At 39.1% G+C, this 20,109-nt stretch overlaps 2 protein-coding genes across 7 annotated transcripts in view; one reads left to right on the top strand and one right to left on the bottom strand.

Moving 5' to 3' along the window:
• The window catches only part of Abhd18 (abhydrolase domain containing 18), a 69,308-nt gene extending 62,003 nt beyond the window's left edge, over positions 1 to 7,305 (bottom strand). The window contains exons 1-2 of one of the 3 annotated variants that reach the window (XM_023719484.1): positions 7,059 to 7,304; positions 1,749 to 1,889 (exon numbers count right to left, since the gene is read on the bottom strand). The gene's annotated coding sequence lies outside the window, so the exon portion shown is untranslated. Of the gene's footprint in view, positions 1 to 1,748; positions 1,890 to 7,058 lie in introns of all 3 variants that reach the window. The other 2 variants (XM_023719485.1, XM_004635000.2) reach the window with 2 other exon arrangements.
• Positions 7,306 to 7,480: 175 nt separating this feature from the next.
• Mfsd8 (major facilitator superfamily domain containing 8) overlaps positions 7,481 to 20,109 on the top strand; it is a 35,145-nt gene continuing 22,516 nt past the window's right edge. For 2 of the 4 annotated variants that reach the window (XM_023719522.1, XM_004635019.2), the window contains exons 1-3: positions 7,481 to 7,601; positions 13,342 to 13,433; positions 17,875 to 17,918. In XM_023719522.1, the coding sequence (XP_023575290.1) occupies positions 7,537 to 7,601; positions 13,342 to 13,433; positions 17,875 to 17,918 (201 nt within the window). In that variant the 5' untranslated portion in view covers positions 7,481 to 7,536. The other 2 variants (XM_023719521.1, XM_023719523.1) reach the window with 2 other exon arrangements.

Below are 20,109 nucleotides of genomic sequence, written 5' to 3'. Positions count from 1 at the left end.
CAGAACTCGTAGCAGATGAAGTAAAGAAGCAACTGCAGAAACATAAGCAGGAAGCCCAATCTGAGAAAAACACTGCAGTAAAAGAATTTCTAACTGCTTATAAGGAAGATATTGATAAAAAAATAGAGGAGATTAGAAAAATGATGGATTCCTTGAATGAACAATACAGGAAAGAAATAGATCGCATGAAGCAAAATTTTAGTAAAGTCAGTTGATGCTTTCTTTTCTTTTTGCTAATAGCCTCAATGAGCAAACTAATTCATTATCCTATTTAACTTAGAACAGAACTCAAGACTAGTATTCTCTTCAAAAAGGGACACTACAATTGCAGCTTCACTACGATGTTCAAATAAAAGAATATGAAGAAGAAATCTTTTGAGACTAGTCTGTTTCCCCTCCATATTCTCCTTTTTTCCCTTTAGTATTAATTTCCAAAAAGCTAGCTAACCTGGAATTTCTGCTTTATGACGTCATATCATTTCAAACAAGCTGTCAGTTCGGCTGAATTTTCATCTAGAAGCATAAATGGAAAACAACCCATTTTCAGGGTTTTGGTAGACTTCCTTTACTTGCAACTGTTAAAGACTCAAGAGTTTGAAGTTTTTGCTGTTTGTCAACCTTTCATTCTGGAGAATATCCACACTTCTTCATCATTCAGCTTTCTCCATAAAAGTTCACAACCTGGCAGCTTACGTCTTTAAGGCCCGAAGAGTAAGAGTGAACTAAGCGAATGACATTCCATTGTCTTTGGCATATTCCTATTGGTTAAAAAATAAGTCATAGATTCTGGCCAAACTGGACAGGAGAGGATCACATAAATGTATAACTATTACAGGACCAAGTTATGAGTACTGCCACAGATACTGTATGTTTTCAATGAGCTAACATCCTCAATACCAAGTAACATTTCATACACTTGATAAAAATTTGTTTATAAGCCAATGAGCCCCTGAAAATGTGTAAATCGTCTTTTTATACTCTATATTAAACAAATAGTAAAAGGTACATTGATTTCTAAAATACTGTCTTCACTATACATTACAATAATTTAAAATGATTAAAATGATGGAAGTATATGTGCAACATAAGTTTAAATTGGTTGGCTAGTTTTTCTTGAAATGTCAGTGTAGCAGGCATGGTGAGACACACCTGTAGTCCCAACACTCTGGAGGGCTGAGGCAGTATTTAAATTTTGCGCCCCATTTCTCAGCAACTTAGTGTCTTAAGGAGATCCTGTCTTAAAAAGGGAAGTACTCCATTGCATTAAAAAAAAATGCACACACGCGCACACACATACATCTTTTTTATCCATTTCTTGGCTCATCTGCATTTTGCGTTGTTTCTAAGATTTAGTTATTACAAACTGTGCTGCCATAAACATGGGTGTGCACATATCACTGTGATCTGATGCTTTTAGTTCTCCCACAAGCAGAATAGCTGGGTTGAACAGGATCTCTAATCCTAGTTTTTTGAAGAATCTCCACTCTCTCCACACTAATTTTCATAGTGGTTACAGCATACTGCACTTCCACGAACAATGGAGAATGGCTTCTTTTTCCCCACAGCCCTGCCAACACTTATCACTTGAATTCTTGATGACAGCCATCCTTTCTGGAGTGAGATGGAATACTGATGATTTCTTTTGCTGTGAAAAACCTTTTAATAAGATGAGACCCCAGTTGTAATAATTTAATAATTTGTAATAATTCCCACGCAATTATAGTTTTGTTCATGAAATCTTTGCTTACCTCCAGTGGAATACTACTCAGCCATAAGGGAGGATAAATGAAGCATTTCGAGGTAAACAGATGAACCTCGAGACCACAATCTTAAGTGAAGTATCTTGGATATTACATGTGTAAGTATTGCATTGTCTCCCTGATGACAGACTGAGAAAGTAAAGACCAAAATGTGCAAATATGTGCAATAGGAAAAAGTTTATTTTTATATTAATTTTGAGAATGAAGTAGCAACGAGACAGTTTCAAGACAGGTTAGTGACAGTCACAATAATTAATACATTGCATATTGTTGTCTTTGTAGTAGTTAGTCATAGTACAAGATTTAGACATGATATCCTCTCTAAACATTATTAGTTCAAAAGAAACTGTTTAAAAAGGTGGGGAAAAGGATGCAGCTCAGTGCAAAGAGATTGGGTTCAGGCCTTAAGTCCCCTTCTCCCATATACCTAAAAAGAATAAATCTGGCCTTTAACCCCAGTTGTTATGGTGCCAAAACCTTTGGAATTTTCTTTTGTTTTTATCTTTTTGAGATAGGGTTTATCTATGCAGTTTAGGCTGGCCTTGAACTCCTAGTGACCCTCCTACCTCAGCCTCCTGAGTGCTAAGATTCATGCACCACCATGCCCAGCCACCCTTGGAATTTTCTGAGTTGAATGCCTATGTTATGGTAATAAAGTGATTCACATGATTGGGGCTGAACTATATTCTTCAGACCAGTCTGACCTCAGAGAAGGGGACAGGGTGGGAAATCATGTTCAATTAATTTGGCCAATGACATAATCATTCAACAGTATATAGTGATAGCCTAGTAAAAATTCTGGCCACTGGGCTTTGTTGGAGACTTTTAGTTGATAAACACGTTGGTGTCTCTGGAAGGTGATGCTCTTGACTGCACAAGGACAGCTATACATGGCAGATCCACATTACTTCTTTCATATGTTTCTTCATTTGTCTGTTACTGGGCCTTATCCCTTATAAAGCTGCTCATTTATTTGTTTAGAGATAGAGTCTCGCTATGTAGTTCAGGCTGGCCTTGAACTTATCATGTAGCCCAGGCTGGCCTCAAACTCATGGGCATCCTCTGTTTCCACCATCCAAGTGCTGGGATTACAGATGTCTACCACTATTCCTGGCTAGGCAGAAGTTGTGATTTTATTACTGTACAGAGATATCATGAGTTCCAGCACACTGACTCACAAGAGTCTTAATCTTTAAACTTGTGGGCAAGTTACTCAGAAGGGTGAGTGATTTGGAGATCCCTGAAGTGTGAGTTGCACTGGCAGTGGCACCTGGAAGACTGTGCCCTTAACTTGTATTGAGCTCTGCATTAATGATATGTGATGAGTGTCAAACTGAACTGAAGCTTATCCAGCTGGAGTGGAAACAGACTAGTATACTCTTTACACAATTTGTATAATTCTGACTAGTGTTACGTATTTCAAAGAGGACAAAACCTTGGATATATTTGGGGGTGGGGGAAGGAGAAAACATAAGGAAACACAATTCTGAGCGATAAATGCTAAATGATTTTCATTATGGTACTCCTTGGGTCTTTCTGGAATTGTTAAAAGAGAAAACACTGAGCCAGGCATAGTGTTGTACGCCTGTAATCCTAGCTATTCAGGAAACTGAAGGAGGATCCAAGTTCAAGGCCAGAATGGGAAATTTATTGTGATCCTGTCATTCATTCATTCATTCATTCATTCATTCATTCATGAGACTGTGATGCAGTTCAGTTGTAGAAAGCCTCTATGTTCTATCCCCAGTACCACAAAATGAAACCCTGATACATTTTTTGTGTGCATTTATTAAACTGCAGAACAGTGACATGTCAGTATAAACTAGGATTTCAGTCTTTTGCAAGTATTATAGTATGGGCCGTTTATTTTCTCTACTAAAGCAGAATGTTCTAGATTCAACGATTTCGTTCGTAACACCCACGACATCAACAGCAATTAGCAGATGCCATGTCAGTAAAAAAGATAAATTTAATAATCCAACTCAAATACTTTACAGTCAAAAGTAATATACTGTTTATAAGATTTAATTCTTAACATTTTCAACATTCTCTGACATGTCAGAAGATAAAACTAAAGATAAACATAAATAGAAATTTTAAGAGAAACAATAAGAAAAATGAACTTTTCAAATATTTTGTAATATACTATATTTATTATACACCTAAATTATTTAGCCTTTCCTGGTTTTCAATCCTAAAGTAGAAAACTTTACCATATCACTTTGATTCCTTGCATAATAGGCCGTAAGAGTCTGTACTCCAAGCTGGACTTGGTTGGTGGTGCACATCTGTAACCCCAAACTCTAGGAGGTTGAGGCAAGAGGTTCACAAGTTTAAGCCCAGCCTGGGCAACTTAAGGAATCAGCAAGACTCTGACTCAAAATATAAAACTGTACTTGGGATGTAGTGTAGTATGAAGGCCCTGGGTTCAATCCCTGGGACTGGAGGTGGATGAGGGTGATTAAAGCATCAGCACCCCTAGTCTACAGCCAGCATACTCCTTGCTGTATTTACCTCAGTAAACAAGTGACAAATGAGGAACACAAAGCAAATCACACACATGCAGCTTACTATCAATATAGTTGTTGGATTCTGAATTATACAGGTCTTCTTACTTCCTTTCTCAGCAGAAAGAACAATATAAAATATTGGGGGTTTTGATGGCTTAATCTTTCTAGGCAGGGCTGGCTGTGTTCAGGATATGCAGTGCCACCATAAGCAAACAACAGTCCATGCCCAGGGTAAACACAGCTCCAATTTACCAAAAGGAGGCAATATCCAGGGCTGTACCAGATATAAAAACCACTTATTTTAAGCTTGACTGACACCAGTAAACTTTTGCAGAAATAGGACCTGCTTCTGAAGTATATCTCAAGCCAAAATAATACAACTGCCATCTATGTTTTTAAATAGCTAATATAAAAGAGGAAAACAAAGTGAAACAAAAATAGAAGTTCCAGCACAATGCCAAGGAATCATATGTCTTTCCTAGAAATGAGCTCTGCTGCTAAAGTGACATTCAAGGTCCAGTGTCATCCAGTACTTTTACCTCCTCTTTGGAACCTAGTTTTTTCTGGATAAATGACCCTATTTTTTTTCTGGATTTCTATCTATAGATTGTTTACATATATCTCAAAGACATAAATGTAATTCTAAATAACACCATGTACTAGAACCTTCTCCACCATCTTCTAAATAAAAAGACCTAATTTTTGTTGAGTAACTTTTCTTTTCAATCACTTCTTTCCAGCACAAGTAGTAAGCAAGGGTTTAGATACTCAGATAGCTACCTTTTAGCAACAAAGCTTAATTACTTTTAATCTTACACTGGAGAAGAGTAGAAAAATAGGAAGTTCACTTGTTTGAGAATAGTATGGATACCTACTCTGAACACTCATTCAATGAAATCCAATCATTAGCCTGTTTTAACCTTGTATGAAACATTCAGGAAATAATCTAATGTCTTTTCAAAGGCCTTTACTAAGACTTTTTAAAGAATATTTGCTTTGGATGTTAAGTGTATGTGGATTCCCAAGAGACACTTGGACCTTACTTAGATTTCACCAGCTGTGCATGTTCTCATTACATGTGTTCCTGGGCTCTGAAGTCATCACTTGGAGGCAGCAATGGAAAACAGTAGTGGCAAAAGACCCAGGTTCATCTACTGGCTGTGTGACCTTGAGGAAGACACCTTAGCATACAAATGTGAACAAATACTTGACCTAACAGACCATCACAAATTACTTCATTTACAAAAATTAAATCGCCTTGTTTTAGGAGATAAGGGGAGAGTCTTGCTATTGTTTTACAGGAAGCCTGGTAATAAACAGGACAGCCTTTACATTTAAGATCCTGTGTTTCCCGAATTCAAGTTTCTGTGAATTGTAGCCTGGGCCTTCACAATGAGTGTGCTATATCCTCAGCCTTTTATTAAAATTTTAAAAAATTTTTAAATAAGGTCTTGTCAAGTCCCTAAGCTGTCCAAACTGGGTTTGAATTTGGAATCCTCCTGCCTTAGCCTCCCAAAGTGAGTTTCTACTGTCACACTCAAATTTAGGTGGCTGTTTCTTAGATAGTGATCTATACAAGTTACTTCAATAGTCTTCTCTATTTGATACAATTTTCCAATTCCTACCTCAAAGAATGTGGGAATGAAATGAAGTTTTGGGCTGGGGAGACAGCTCAGCGGCATAAGCACCAGACTGACATGGACAAGGTCCTGACTTCAATAGCCACTACAGCAAAAAAGAAAGAAAGAAAGAAAACAAAGAAAGAAAAAAAAAAACCGAGGAAATTTTAATTTAATAAGCACTAATCACATATATTCCTATATAATTAATCAATATCATATAGAGATGCGTATCGTTTTTGTTTGGTGCAAAGTTAAAGTTCCTTTGTCCACTATATTTGTGACATATACTGCTATGCTAGCCTCTGGAGTGAGGCAACATTACCTGCCAATCACTGGACTCTGATGTTTTTGTATGGTGTTACAAATGAATTTACTTCTGAACAGAAATCACCTCCAACTTAGCTGTTTACCATCTCCAACGTGGCTGTTTACTTGACTGGATACACAGACGGTCACCAATGAGATAAAGATTAGAGGAGACAGCAATGCCACACACAGCATGTAACTAGTAGGAAACCTGGCTTAGGTTATAAATATTAGAACTGGGTTAGTGTACCAACTCTTGTCATGTCCAGCGTGACTCTAGGTAGTTAACCTCTCTGCATCTCAGTTCTTGGTCAAACGGAAATTCGTGCGCTGCACATCTATCTCATGGAAAAGTCATGATCAAATGAAATCACACGACAATATAGCCGGCGATAATAAAACGTTACTTCAGGAGAAACACAGGCTGACTACTGCCATCAATCAGCCTATGAGCCTGGCTGTAGGGATAAGGCGTTAATTGAAAAGACCAAGTAGGAAGCAGCACTTAGTGGCAGAGAAAATACCCTGGTTTTTAAAAATTGCCGTCTTCCTTGTGTGGCTGCCCCACGCTCTAGGAGCAGGCTCTGCCCTTCCCAGAGGCATCTCACAGGGGCAAGGCCGAGTTTCCGAAGCTTTGGGGCAGCCACGGTGAGGTGCTGCAGGTGAAGGTGTGCCGTAGTTACGCGCCGGAGAACTGGAAGCCGCTGCCACCTCCACCTCGGACGCAGGCAGTGACAGACGCTGCCGCTCTCTCCGACCCCGGCCCGGCCCCGACCCCGACCCCGCCGCGCCCGGCCCCTGCCTCGCCGCACGTACGCAGCGCGCGGAGCACACTGGTGCCTGGCGCGGCCGCTACTTACTGGCCGCGAGCAAACGTCTGGCCTCCAGTGAGCCGAGTTCCCAGCGCCGCCGCTCTCGAGGCTTCTGAGACTCGACTCTGGTCAGAGGTCAAAGGCAAGTGCCACAGCCTCTCGAGGAACAGCGGATAGACTGGCGAGCCGCCGCGAGGCGCTGGTAGAAGGACCGCGCGGGGGCGGGAAGCGGCCGCTTCGGCAACGCCCCCGAAGGTGTTCGGCTGTCTCGGTGCAGTCGGGTAGGCCGGCAGGGGCGGACTCAGGGTGGAGGCCCTGAGCATAGGGTCCCGCCCCTACTCCTTCCCACCCAAAGAAGCCCCGCCTCCCGCGAGACTCCACCTCTGACCCCGGGACGCCCCGCCCACTTCCTGCCGCCGGGTACACGAGCGCACGCGCGCGCGCATTTTCACGCTTATTCTGACGGCTTCAGGTCGCGGGGAACTAGAGAGAGAGTAGATATCGCGAGAGTTGAGGGGTTGGCGCTATGGCGAGTCCGGGAGTCGAGGCTGAGCGCGAGCCGCTCTTAGGCGACCACACACCCGGAAGCAGGTGAGATGGTGCTGGTGAAGTGACACCTAACCCTACGCTATGGAGAATGGCGCCCTTCCTGCGTCAGCTGCCCTGGGCTGAAACTGCCGAGACGTGTCCTAGCGGCCGTGCTCCCAGCTCTGCATCTAGAGGGAAAGGCACAAGCCGGGCTTCGGGTTCTCAGTCTAAAAAGAAGACAGGCAGAATAAATGAGTTGTCTGCGACCGCAGACGATAAGGTACCTGGGAGAGTATGAGAAAGGGGATTCTTTTATTAAAGACGGAATCCTTCAGGTGAGCTAATTAGAAAGGAGCGTCGTAGGTAGATGCAAGTCACCGCCGGAGTAGGCGTATTGCAAGATACGTCCTGTACAATTTTGATGTTACTGCTTGAGAATTTTTTCTTACCTACTTCCAACTCCTTCTTTTGTTAGTTTCACAGAGATGTTGGTGAAATCCAAGCTATCTCTTTGACTTTAGCTATTGGGGTCTTGCAGCAGCTACACCACTGCATTAGCTGATCGTTTTCCACATTTGTTAATTAAAAGTTCAGCAATGGTTTTATTTTTTATTTTTCTGGAATGGTTTTAATCGGTGTGTGAAGATGTTAGATCGGTGTTAGTAATTATCTGATATCTCTTGATACAGACTAAATCTGTGGTACTAATAAATGGGCTCACTGTTGTGTGTAAAAGGTATAAATAAAAACTGCTACCTATCGAAGGGATAACAATATTTTGATCCATATGATTTAAAAAATTTTGATCCTAGTTTTTTTACAGTATTTAAGAAACATTTGCACTTTCACGCTTAAATATCTATTTTTACCTTTACGGAAATATTTTATTTGAAACAAATAATGATTGTATCAAGTAAATTAACTCAGATATACAATTAAATTGTCTGAATCATAAGTTTTGCTTATCTTTCAGCATCAAATTTTTATTTTAATCACTATTATTGAAACCCTTTGGAAAATGTATTTCTCTGGCCCCTGACTTACTCAACAAAAATATAGAATACAGTTTTATCTTTTTTGTGTGTGTTACCAGAGATCAAATCAGGACCTTGCAAAGGCTTTCCAGACAGGCACTTTTGCCACTGAGCTATACACTTGGCCCTGTCTTGTCTTTACTTGATGTTGTCTTAAGATCATTAAAATAACATCATTGCTTTACTTCTTATAATTCGTTTTTATACTTTTCTGCTGGATGTTTAAGACCAAGATAAAGCAAGACCTATGCAACAAGAGTTGTAGCTTTTGAGTCTGATAAGGTCAGTGAAATCTCCTCAGGATTTATCCTGAGATCCTGTACCTCAGATTGTAGATCCTTTGTCAGTGTCAGCCATGTGGATGAGTCATGGCCATTGCTTGGCTATTGTGCTATCTGTGAAAGCCTGAGAGAACGTTTTCTCTCCATGTGACTCTCCTTAGGCACACTCTACATCATCAATCACTTTTCTCTTTGGCCCCATAATCTCCTTGATCAGAAAATTTGGGACACTACTGAGTTACATGACATTACAGTACAAGTTCTCATATATCCTGAGTCTTAATTGACCGTGGAAGGCTAGGTCCAAAATGTTGGCTTTCCTTGCAGCCCTCCTTTTTCTCCAATTTTGGTCTGAAAACCTAGGTTGTTAACCCTCCAGAAGAGAAGCTTATTGTTATTACCATACAACCTAGGCTGTTAAGCTTGACCTCACTGTCTGAATATCAAACATCTTAGGCATAATATGGAACAGGTATTTTTCATCAAGTATTGATATGTTGAACTTTAAGTCCCTACAGATCATGATGAAAAAACATTTAAAAATTAAAATATATTTTAAAAATAGGCATAAAGAATTATTTAATTCTTATGTTTACACATATGTCCAGAAATCTAACCATATACAACCTTGAAGCAGGACAGTCCCACAACATTCCTTTTCCTGTCTCCTGCTTTCACTCACCATCCCCTTCTTTTTGAACAATCATCTATCCGAGAGACAGCACAGCAGTAACTGGCATGTCATGACAAGCAGCCCGTATTCAGAAGACCTGAATGACAGGCACTCCAAGCATGAACCTACTATTACAAATTGCCTTCTTCAGTGCATGCTGTTATGTTGAGCTGTAGGGGACTGAGGTCAACAATTTCTGACATTGCCAGTGAAGTAGAAGACCCAATAGTATTATGGACTACTGGACTCTTTTTAGAATATTTTGCTGAGTTAACACACCTATAATATTCAAATAACGAAACTAAACAAAAAAAGGGGATATAGATGAACGTCCATTTTGTATCTGTGTATTCAGAATGGTTAGGATAGATATATAGTTACATTCTCTTAATGAATAGAGGGATTTGTTGTAATAGTGTTTGTAGATAGGATATCATGTCTGCAGCTTGTACAGCAAATAACCACTAGGAAGAATGTATGCAGTGTGTTAATTATTGAAACTGTCCTACCAATTTGGTTTGAAACTGTCTCATTGCTATTTGTTTCTTAATGAAATTATGGAAAAAAAATAAAAATCTTGGACCCCCCCCCCAAAAAAAACATCATTGTTGCCAGGTTAGGAGGCTGAGTCAGGAGGATGGCTGTGAGTTCAAGGTCAGCCTGGGTTACTAAGTGAGTTCAAGGCCAGCGTGAACTGCGTTGTGAGACCGTATCTCTGAACAAAGACATCAGTACTGACTGAAATCTGTTTTGATAGAGTGATATCTATCCTTTAAGCCAGTCGAGACATTTGGGACTATTGGGTTCTGCACTTTTAAAGTGTTTATGTTAGCTGTTTACTTTTATTTGCCTGTTCTATTGCTGACATTTTTGAAATCTCTCAGCAGCTCCTGGTTTTCTTTATTTTTTTTCCTCTGAGCAAGCTCTCTTATATTTCTTTTTAGAACTTCTAGTTTGCTGTGGCTTTGACATCACGTATGTATCTTGATAGAAATACCTGTAGTTAAAGGATGCTAATGAGGGTTACAGATCTCTCCTAAAGTGTGTAAGTTTGAGTTCACAGACTTTGTGACATTTGGATTTCTTAATCCTGTTTGATTTTTCTTTTCTGTTTTCTGGACAGATTGCAGAATTCTTGAATCATAAGCCTACATTTAACCATATTACATGTCTTCTTAAAGTACCTTGCACATTCAGTAACCCTGTCCAAATTAAGCCTACGTAAAAGATTTACTTGCTTGTTTTGTTTTTTAAGACAGAGTCTCACGACGTAGTTTAGGCTGTCCTTTAACTCACTCTGTAGCCCAGATTGGTGTCAAACTCACAGTGATCCTCCAGAGTGCGAGCTTTTCAGACATGAGCCACTGCCCAGTTCAGTGTTTTGCTTTTTAAAGGTATCTGTGTCTCCTAAGTATATACAGTGATGCATGAATACAATCATAAAGCAGTAGTGTTTATTCACAGATAGATCAGTGCAGCTGAAACTAATATTATTAAATTATACCCGTCATACCATTTTTATAGCATTAGGGATGAGAATAAAATGAATAGCACAAAGTTCTCATAATATGATAAGGGATATGCAACCTCTGTAGATTTTTTTCCAGTCAGATTTTATTAGTATATTTTAGGTACATATAATGATCACACTCATTGTAGAGGATTTACACCTGTACATGATATAATTGGATTCTTTTTTTTCTATTCCCTTACCCTCCCTTCAACCCCTACTCCCCTCCTTATTTACAAAAGCTTTGTTTCCATTTTTTCCTTCTTTTCTCATGTTTTATCTACCCCTCAAAAACAAGAAACCGGGGCTGGTGAGATGGCTCAGTGGTCTAAAGCACCTATTTAGAACAAGCTTAGCAAATCACAGGGACCTCGGTTCAATCCCCCAGCACCACATGCCAGCCAGCGCCGCCCCCTGGTGGCCTGAGCTGGCCACACACACACACACACACACACACACACACACACACAAATAAATTTAAAAAAAACAAAACAAAACAAGAAACCTTTTCCCCCTCCCTTTTTTGCCTCTCCATTTGAACATTTTCTTCCTGATTTATAATACCTGTTACACTTTTTTTCCCCCCATTTTTGTATTTGGTACAGGGTCTCTCACCACTCAGATCCGGACTCGTGGTGTTCCTCCTGTTTTAAGCCTCTCCAGTAATGGGTTTACAGGCATGTGCCAACTTAGCCAAACTCTGTTGCTGGCTCAGCATACCCCGGGGGCGGCGCCGGCACCGCCTGTAGGACAGGGAATTCAACCCTGGTCCCTGCACTTGCCAAAGCTAGTGTTTTGTTCAGTGAGCAATCTCACCAGCTCTCCTGTTACACATTTTGGTCCTTATTTACAATTTTATTTCCTCACACCAGAGAAACAATGTGGTATTTACATGCATGTGTCCAATTTATTTTACCACTTAGAATGGTTTCTCTTTTTTTTTTTTTGGCAGAACTGGGAATTGAACTCAGGCTCTTGTGCTTGTCAGGGAAGCGCTTATTCCACTGAGCCATCTCCCTGGCATTTTTTGTATTTTAATGAAGGGTCTACAGAGTGTTCAGGGTCTCACTACTAGATCGGACTCGTAGTAATTCGCCTGTTTACAGCCTCCCAAAAGCTGGGATTACAGGCTTCTGCCACCTTGCCGCCTCAGCGTGTCCTGTGGGTGGGGCAGGCGCTTTAATCTGCTGAGCTATTTGGCTGGCCCTAGAATGGTTTCAAGGTGCATCCATTTACCTAGAAATGTCTTATCCTTCTTTATAGAAGCATATGTGAGGGTTGGTTTTATCTCCTGCAATACAAAGCATACTAAATGGCAATTTGGAATTACAGTCATGCATTTAATATGTCTTGGATACTTTAAATGACTTCTGTTCACATGTTTTTAGTAGAACTGTTTTCTAAAGAAAACTTTCTGGGGGCTGGGGAAATGGCTCAGTAGAATAAGCGCTTCCCTAGCAAGTGCAAGGGTCTGAGTTCAATCCCTGGTTCTGCAAAACAAACAAACAAAAAGCAAAAACAAACAAACAAACAAAAAACTACTTCCAAATTGTTGCCCTGTCAGAATCGGTGTGCACTCTGTTACATCTTTGGTAGTGGTAGTCCTGTTTGCCTCATTTTGTTAATGTGCTGTGAAAGATCAAAAATTTGAATATGTAGTGTATGTGATACACAATTGTGAATTGGTGGGACTTAAGTAATACTTTGTCAGCATTTGAAGATACTGGCACTTAAACCTTGTACAGAAAATTTGCCTCTAAATTTGAAGCTGGAAAGTCACTGGGATAACTGAAAAATGAATACACGGCTTTTTTTGGTATGTGTGGTAAGAATTGTGTACAGGGGCCGGGGAGATAGCTCCATAGAATAAGCACTTGCCTGGCAATTGCAAGGGCCTGAGTTCAATCCCCGGTTCTGCCAAAAAACAAAAACGAATTGTGTACAAAGTGAATTGTGTACTGATCCTTAACACAACCAATAAAATCTCAAATATTGAAGACAAAAAAAAAATCTTATCCGTTCAGTAGTTGCTGGGCGTTTGCAGCCTTTTTAAATTTATCTGAATTGTTGGACCACAAGTATGTCAGATACTGGATTTGGGGCTTTTTAAAATTTTGGAATGTTAAAGTTAATTTTATACAATATTTTTAATGCACTTACATCTGCCCATCATAGGAGGGCAGGTGTAGGATTTTCCACTTGTGGTGTGTCAGTGCTTGAAAAGTTTCAGATTTTGGAGCATTTTGGATTCTGGAATTTCAGATTATAGTTGTTCAATCTATACTGTTTTCTTCTTTACTCCTAGAGAGTGGGACATTATAGAAACTCAAGAGCATTATAAGAGCCGATGGAGATCTATTAGGATTCTTTATCTTACTATGTTTCTCAGCAGTGTAGGTAAGTATTAGAAATTACACATAATTTTAAAATTCATACAAAATGTCAAAAAAAAAGTTAAAAAAAAGGGGGGGGGCTGGCCAAATAGCTCAGCAGATTAAAGTGCCTGCAAGCAGGTCTCAATACCTCGGCCTGCCTTGCTGGCCCGGCCCCCGGGGCATGCTGAGGCGGCAATGGAGACCCTGAACACCCTGCAGATCCTTCCCTAAAATACAAAAAAAAAAAGAAAGAAAGATTATTTGTATTGTGCCAAAAATATGTAACAGGTTGTGTACGGTGGTGCACATCTGTAATCCCAGCACTTGGAGCTGAGGCAGGAGTTTGTGAGTTTGAGGCCAGCCTGGGCTACAAAGTGAGTTCAAGGCTGACCTAAATTGCACAACAAAACCCTGTCTCAAAAAGACAAAAAATAAAAACAACTAAATTTACCACCTTACCATTTCTAAGTTTGGTAGTATAAAGTATATTCATGTTATACAACCATCCTATGAAACAGGAGTGGCCTGTAACAATACAGGAGGTATTGTTACTTGTGTACATTATTGTATGTTTTATACGTGGCTTACGACAGTTCTTCACTCAGTACAGCTCAGGCAGGTCAAATTGGACACCTGTGCTTTAGAATATTTTCTCTCACAAAACTAAAACTTTGTCATTTTGTTTCGCAAAACCAAAGCTTTATACACACTAAATAATTTCTTCTTTCTCTCTCCCTTGATCCCTAGCAATCACATTCTACTGTTTGTTTCTGTGTATTTCTCTGCTCTTGATACCTCATATATGTGGGAATATATGGTATTTTTTTCTGCAACTAGGTTATTTCATGTACCATTATGTCTTTGAGATTTTTCTGTGTTGTAGCATGTGACAGAATTTTTAAAATTTTTTTAATACAGTCTTGTTATGTAGTCCAGGCTGACCTTAAGCCTGGACTGGACTATGTAACCTAGGCTGACCTCCAATTTGTGCTCTTCCTTTCTTAGCTTCCTGAGGTCTAGGAATGTACTTGTCTACCATCATGCTTGGCTTTTTTAGAATTTTTATTTTTCTGAGACATGTTTTGCTATGTTGCCTATACTGTCTTGAGTTCATGCACACAGTTGAGCCTTGCCTCCTAAGCTTGTGGGACTACAGGCATGTATCACTGTACCTGGCTTTCTTTTCCCTTTTTCTTAAATTATTTTTTTAAATTTTTTTAAAGAGAATACCAAATAGTTTTAAAAAATAACATTAGAGACAATACAAATTTTCACTAAACAAAATAATTGAAATTCAACAATAGTTGTTATATAATGTTATCTTCAAATTAATTGTTTAAATAATCAGATACAAACATGCAAAATTGGATTAAAAGAAGTTATAAGAAATTAAAAGAAAAATTTAAGCATTAGCTGCTCCTTATGAGAGACCAGCAGAAATGAACAGTGCAGTTATACAAGCTATCCTGCTCCCTTCCCTTTAAGGCTGAAGAGCAGTGCAGTGTAGATGACAGAAACTTTTTCCTCCGTCCTCTTTGGTGCCTGAGGCCTATGATTTAAGTTGACAAAGACAGATTGCAGGAGAAGCATTCAGATTTGCCATTAATAGGTTTATATAATATGAGAGTGATAAATTAGGAAAAGAATGGGCAAAGGTTTTTATAGGCGTTAAATTATGGGAAAGTGAAAAGCAGTAAATGGGGAGACTAATGGAAGATAGCGGTGATCAGTAAAAATTGTATGCAAAGACACATCTCGATATAGAATCCCCTATCTCTGGTGATAAAAATATTGTCTTTTTGGGATCAGGAGAAAAATTTATACCCTCCTTTAAAGCAGAAAGGGAGTGGAGAAAGACCCCTTTTTGCATTCACTGTTTATTTTCATTCCTTTATATTTACTCATTTTCTCTGTGTCTGTGTGCCTGTGTCTCCTTTTGTCACAGGGTATCATTGTGTAGTTCAGGTTGATCTCAGACTTGCTTTGTAGCCCAGGCTGGCCTCAGACTCCCTTTTCTTGTCTCAGTCTCAAGAGTGCTGGGATTACAGGCCTGTACCACTACATCCATCCTCTGCTGTTCTTCGGTTGCCTTCAGCTCAACATAATCAGTGTGCCAAAGAAACATATATTGGGGATGACATAGTCCAATCCCCTTCAAAATATACTACATTTTGTTTATCCATTCATCTGTCGGTAACATTTGGTTAGTTCTACTTCTTAGTTATTGTGCATAGTGCTGCTATGAACATGCATGTGAAAATAGCTCTTCAAGATCCTGCTTTTAGTTCTTCTATATACCTAGAAGTGAAACTGCTGAATCATATGATGATTTTATTTTTTATTTTTTGAGGAATTCTCATGACAGCTCTATCATTTTACATCCCTACCAACATGCAGGGTTCCAATTTTTCCACATCCTCACCATCTTTTTTTTGCAGGGGATGGGGAGGGCGATGAACTGGAGATTGAACTCAGGGCTTTGACACTGAGCTGAATCTCTAGCCTTTTAATTAAAAAAAATTTTTTTTTCAATTTTGGGACAGGATCTTGCTAAGTCGGGGCCGGGGAGATGGCTCAGTAGAATAAGCGCTTCCCTGGCAAGTGCAAGGGCCTGAGTTCAATCCCCGGTTCCGAAAAGAAAAAAAAATTGTAAAGGAGGATCTTGCTAAGTCACAAAGCTAGGCTTAACCTTACAGTCCTCCTATCTCAGGCTCCCAAAGTGTTGGGATTACAGGTGTGCACTCCACACCAAGATTAATTTGTAGTTTTTGTTTTTTGAGAGATGGTCTTGCTATATATTTCAGGATGGCCTTGAACTCAGTACATAGCCCAAGGTAGCCTCGAACTCAGCAATCTTCCGGCCTCAGCTTCTTGAGTTACAGTGGTGCACCACTACACTGGGCTTCTTTTAGCTTTGTTTATGAATGTGTAGATGTGCAGTTCTTGGTTGTTTTGTTTTTAGTACTGGGTATTGAACCTGAGCCTTGAGGATGCTGGGCAGGTACTTTACTACTGAGCTCCCTTATCCCCATCCCTTTTTAAATTTTTGAGACAAGGGTTCACTAAGTGGCCAGGCTGGTTTCAGATTTGTAATTTTCTGCCCCACTCACCCCCACCCCAGAAACAGATTACAGGCATGTCCACTGTGCCTTGCCATTTACAGTTTTTTGTTTCAGTTATTTAAGAAACAATTACATTTTAACAGAAAAAAACCCCCCCAAAACAGTTATCTTTAGTTCCCCTGCTTGTGTCCTGTGTGCACACACGTGCTGTGCTAGGTACTGCGCGCAGGCTGTGGAGCATGATGGACAAGGACCTACCATTGAGCTATACAACCCTACGTTTTGCCTTTATGTAGTTTTTTTTTTTTTTTAATTTTTCTTAATTGACATGTTGAACATTTTGTTTACATGTTTCTTTATTGCAAAACTGTTATCTTGATTTCAGTCTTTCAGTCCTTTTATTCATCAAAATCAGTTTGTCAATTCAAAAGACATAGGAATGAAACTACTACAATCTTTAAAAACAAGGTTTTATAAAAGGAATGAAGTGCTTGCTGACATATGTTAACATAGAAGAATCTTGAAAACACTGTACTAAAAGAAAGAAGCCAGACATAGACCACAGATGTGAGCCTATTCATCTCAAAGGAACATCTGTAGAAAGAACATTGGTGGTTGGGTTGCTTTGGGTTGGTGGGAAAGAAGATTGAAGGTCATCTCAAGGTGAGAATTTCCAAATTTCTTTCAAATGACAAAAGTGTTCTGAGATCAACAATGATGTTTGCACCCATCTATGATTATGCTAAAATCCATTGAATTGTGTGCTTTAAAAGGGTAAATTGCATGGCTTGTGAATTGTATCTCAATAAGTCTATTTTGAGAGTAGGCTTTTTAAAATCTCTGGCTTTATTGTTGAAAACTAACAAATGGTGTTGCAGTTATCATAACAGTTCTTAAGCAGTAAAGGGTAGCAAAGATCATCGATTTTTTTTTAAGGGATAGTGATCTTGAAGTATTCCAGTTCTTTATAGCAACTGCTTCCTTTATTTAGATGAATGTTTTTCTATGTCCTTATCCCTTCTATAGTGAATTCTTTCTTCCAAACAACACAGACTGTCAGGCTAGCCCTTTATAACAGTGTGGCCTTTCTCTCATTTATTTCTACTATAAAAACTTCAAACTCTCAGTAATTTCTATTTTGTAATAAAGATATATTAACGAGGAGAAATAGGGCCTCGACTTTTATTATTCCTCAGAGAATAAAATTCCATGTTTTTTTCAAACCTTTAATGTTTATTTTTTCTTCTGATAGTTGAAATCTCATTGCTTGATAAATTAAGGATGTATGTACATATATTTGTAGATGCAGGATGGTATTTTAAAATCCATGCTATAGTTCCAGTTTTCTTTGTAATACTGATTAAAATATAATTATAAGTAACAAAGTTTTTCTCTTTACAGGGTTTTCTATTGTGATAATGTCAATATGGCCTTATCTCCAAAAGGTTTGTACCTGTCAATCTATTCCTCTCTGAAGTAACTATATGGGTAGTAACTCTTGTGCACGTAAGCCCTTTCTAGGGAATCTCTTTGGTATGCTGTGGTTTAACCTCTACTATGGTAGCTTGAGAGAACAGTTCCTTAGAAGAGCAAGAAAGGTGACTGCATGCTTTATTGTTCAAAGCAGAGTGCAGTTGGAGTAAAGGAATGTTAAACCAAGACAACAGGGTGTTCCCAGACAGGCACGGGCAGTGGGAACATGTCACACATAGCTGTGTGGTTGTAAGCTGCTTTCACAGCCTGTCACTGCTCTCCCTAATAAAGAAAGGAAAATGAACTAGAGATATTCTGAATCTTTAAAATATATAATTGATAATTCTGAGAAATACTTTCATGTTTTTTTCATAGAATTAATTTGGGTTGTCAGATAATATTGTGAGAAGCTTAGGCAATATGCAGTTGTCACTCGGTGACCTGGGGAATTGGTTTCTAGTCCCCGCCCCAAGGGTTCCAAAGTGATGCTCAAGCAAGTCCCTTTTATAAAATGGTGTATTTCAGCTGCTCATACAGGGGAAACTAATCATCTCTAGATTGCCCATCATAACTAACAAAATGTAAGTGCTATGGGCTATAATACGGGAACTGGGTATGGGATGTATAGGATCTCTGTAGTATATATATTTATACATTTTTCTGAGTTTAAAACTATTCTTAAAAAAAAACTATTCTAAAGGAAAATTTTTATTTAAAAAGTATTTCTGTGTATCAAAAATCCTTTAATTTCTTGGCGTTTTATCTAGTCTTTTTAAGTGCCCAAAATCCGAGAAAAAAAAAAAACAAAAAAAAAAAAACAGGCATAACTTTAAGGATTAGTTTTACTTAGCACAATGTTTAATTTTGAAAAGGTACAGTGCTTTTTATGGTTTTCAAAGGTAAGTTAATTCAGTATGTGAACTGGTAACTGTTCTTTTAGCAATATTAATAATAACTTTTCTGGCCAGCCATGGTGGCACATACCTCTAATCCCAGCACTGAGGAGGCTGAGGCAGAAGGATCTTGAGTTCTAGGCCAGCCTGTGCTACATAGCGAGTTTAAGGGTAGCTTAGATTACATAGCAAGAATTTGTCTCTCAAACAAAACAGAGAAAAAAAACTAAAAGCAGTATTAATTTCTCAAGACAATTTTATGATGCTCTTGAGATCATTGTGACAGGCACAGCACTAAGTTGTCAGTCCTGTTTAACAGATGGAGATCCGGCTGAGAAGAAAAATTCTTTGCCCAAGGTCACACAGCTACAGAATGGCAGAACCAAGTCCATCCGAAAGGAAAACCTGACTCTTCACAACATTCTGTGTTACCTACTACCTTGCATATTTTAAGTTCTTAACTTAAGGTAACTATCTCTTATAGAATAGTATGTTGGAAAGCATTGACTGGCTTTAAAACCATCTGTGTGATAGATAGGTCAAAGGCATCAAAATCTCTCCTCCTCAAGACAAATCTGTGTTACTCTAAATTTGTATTTGCTGGTCCTGGCCCATAGGTAGGAAGCAGTGATGTGATTCCTTAGGATGGGTTGCCAAAGGTAAAGTTGATTTCCAGAAAGACTCACATTCTTTTCTTTTTCTTGTACCAGGAATCAAACTCAGGACCTTGTGCTTGCCAGGCAGGTGCTATGCTGCTGAGCTATATCCCTAGCCCAAGACTCATGTTCTTAAAACCTAGACTATAAGTTGGGATGATTGGTTTTATGTAGTCCCAGGATGATAGGAATATTCATACATGAGTTATATTAATATAACATGATAATAAAACTTACATTAGTATTTCTTTTTTTTAATGTATTTAGTACAGGTTCTCACTACACAGTAGTAATCTTCCTGTTTTCAGCCTCCCAAGCACTGGGATTAGAGGTGCATGTCACCACACCCAGTCTTAATCCATCTCAGTGCAGGCCTGAGATGAGCCCCATCCACTGCGCTCTGCCTAAGCAGGTGCTTTAGTCTGCTAAGCTATCTGGCCAGCCTTTAAAACTGACATTAGTCTTCTTCCTCTTTCTTTCTTTTTCTTTCTTTCTTTCTTTCTTTCTTTCTTTCTTTCTTTCTTTCTTTCTTTCTTTCTTTCTTCCTCTTCTTCCTCCTCCTCCTCCTCCTCCTTCTCTTCCTCTTTCTCTTCCTCCTCCTCCTTCCTCCTCCT

The sequence above is a fragment of the Octodon degus genome, unplaced genomic scaffold (assembly GCF_000260255.1).
Source record: "Octodon degus isolate 3935 unplaced genomic scaffold, OctDeg1.0 scaffold00068, whole genome shotgun sequence".
In the NCBI taxonomy this organism is placed as follows: Eukaryota; Metazoa; Chordata; class Mammalia; order Rodentia; family Octodontidae; genus Octodon; species Octodon degus.
Note: the sequence above shows the minus strand (reverse complement) of the source record. Positions and strands in the feature narration are given on the sequence as shown.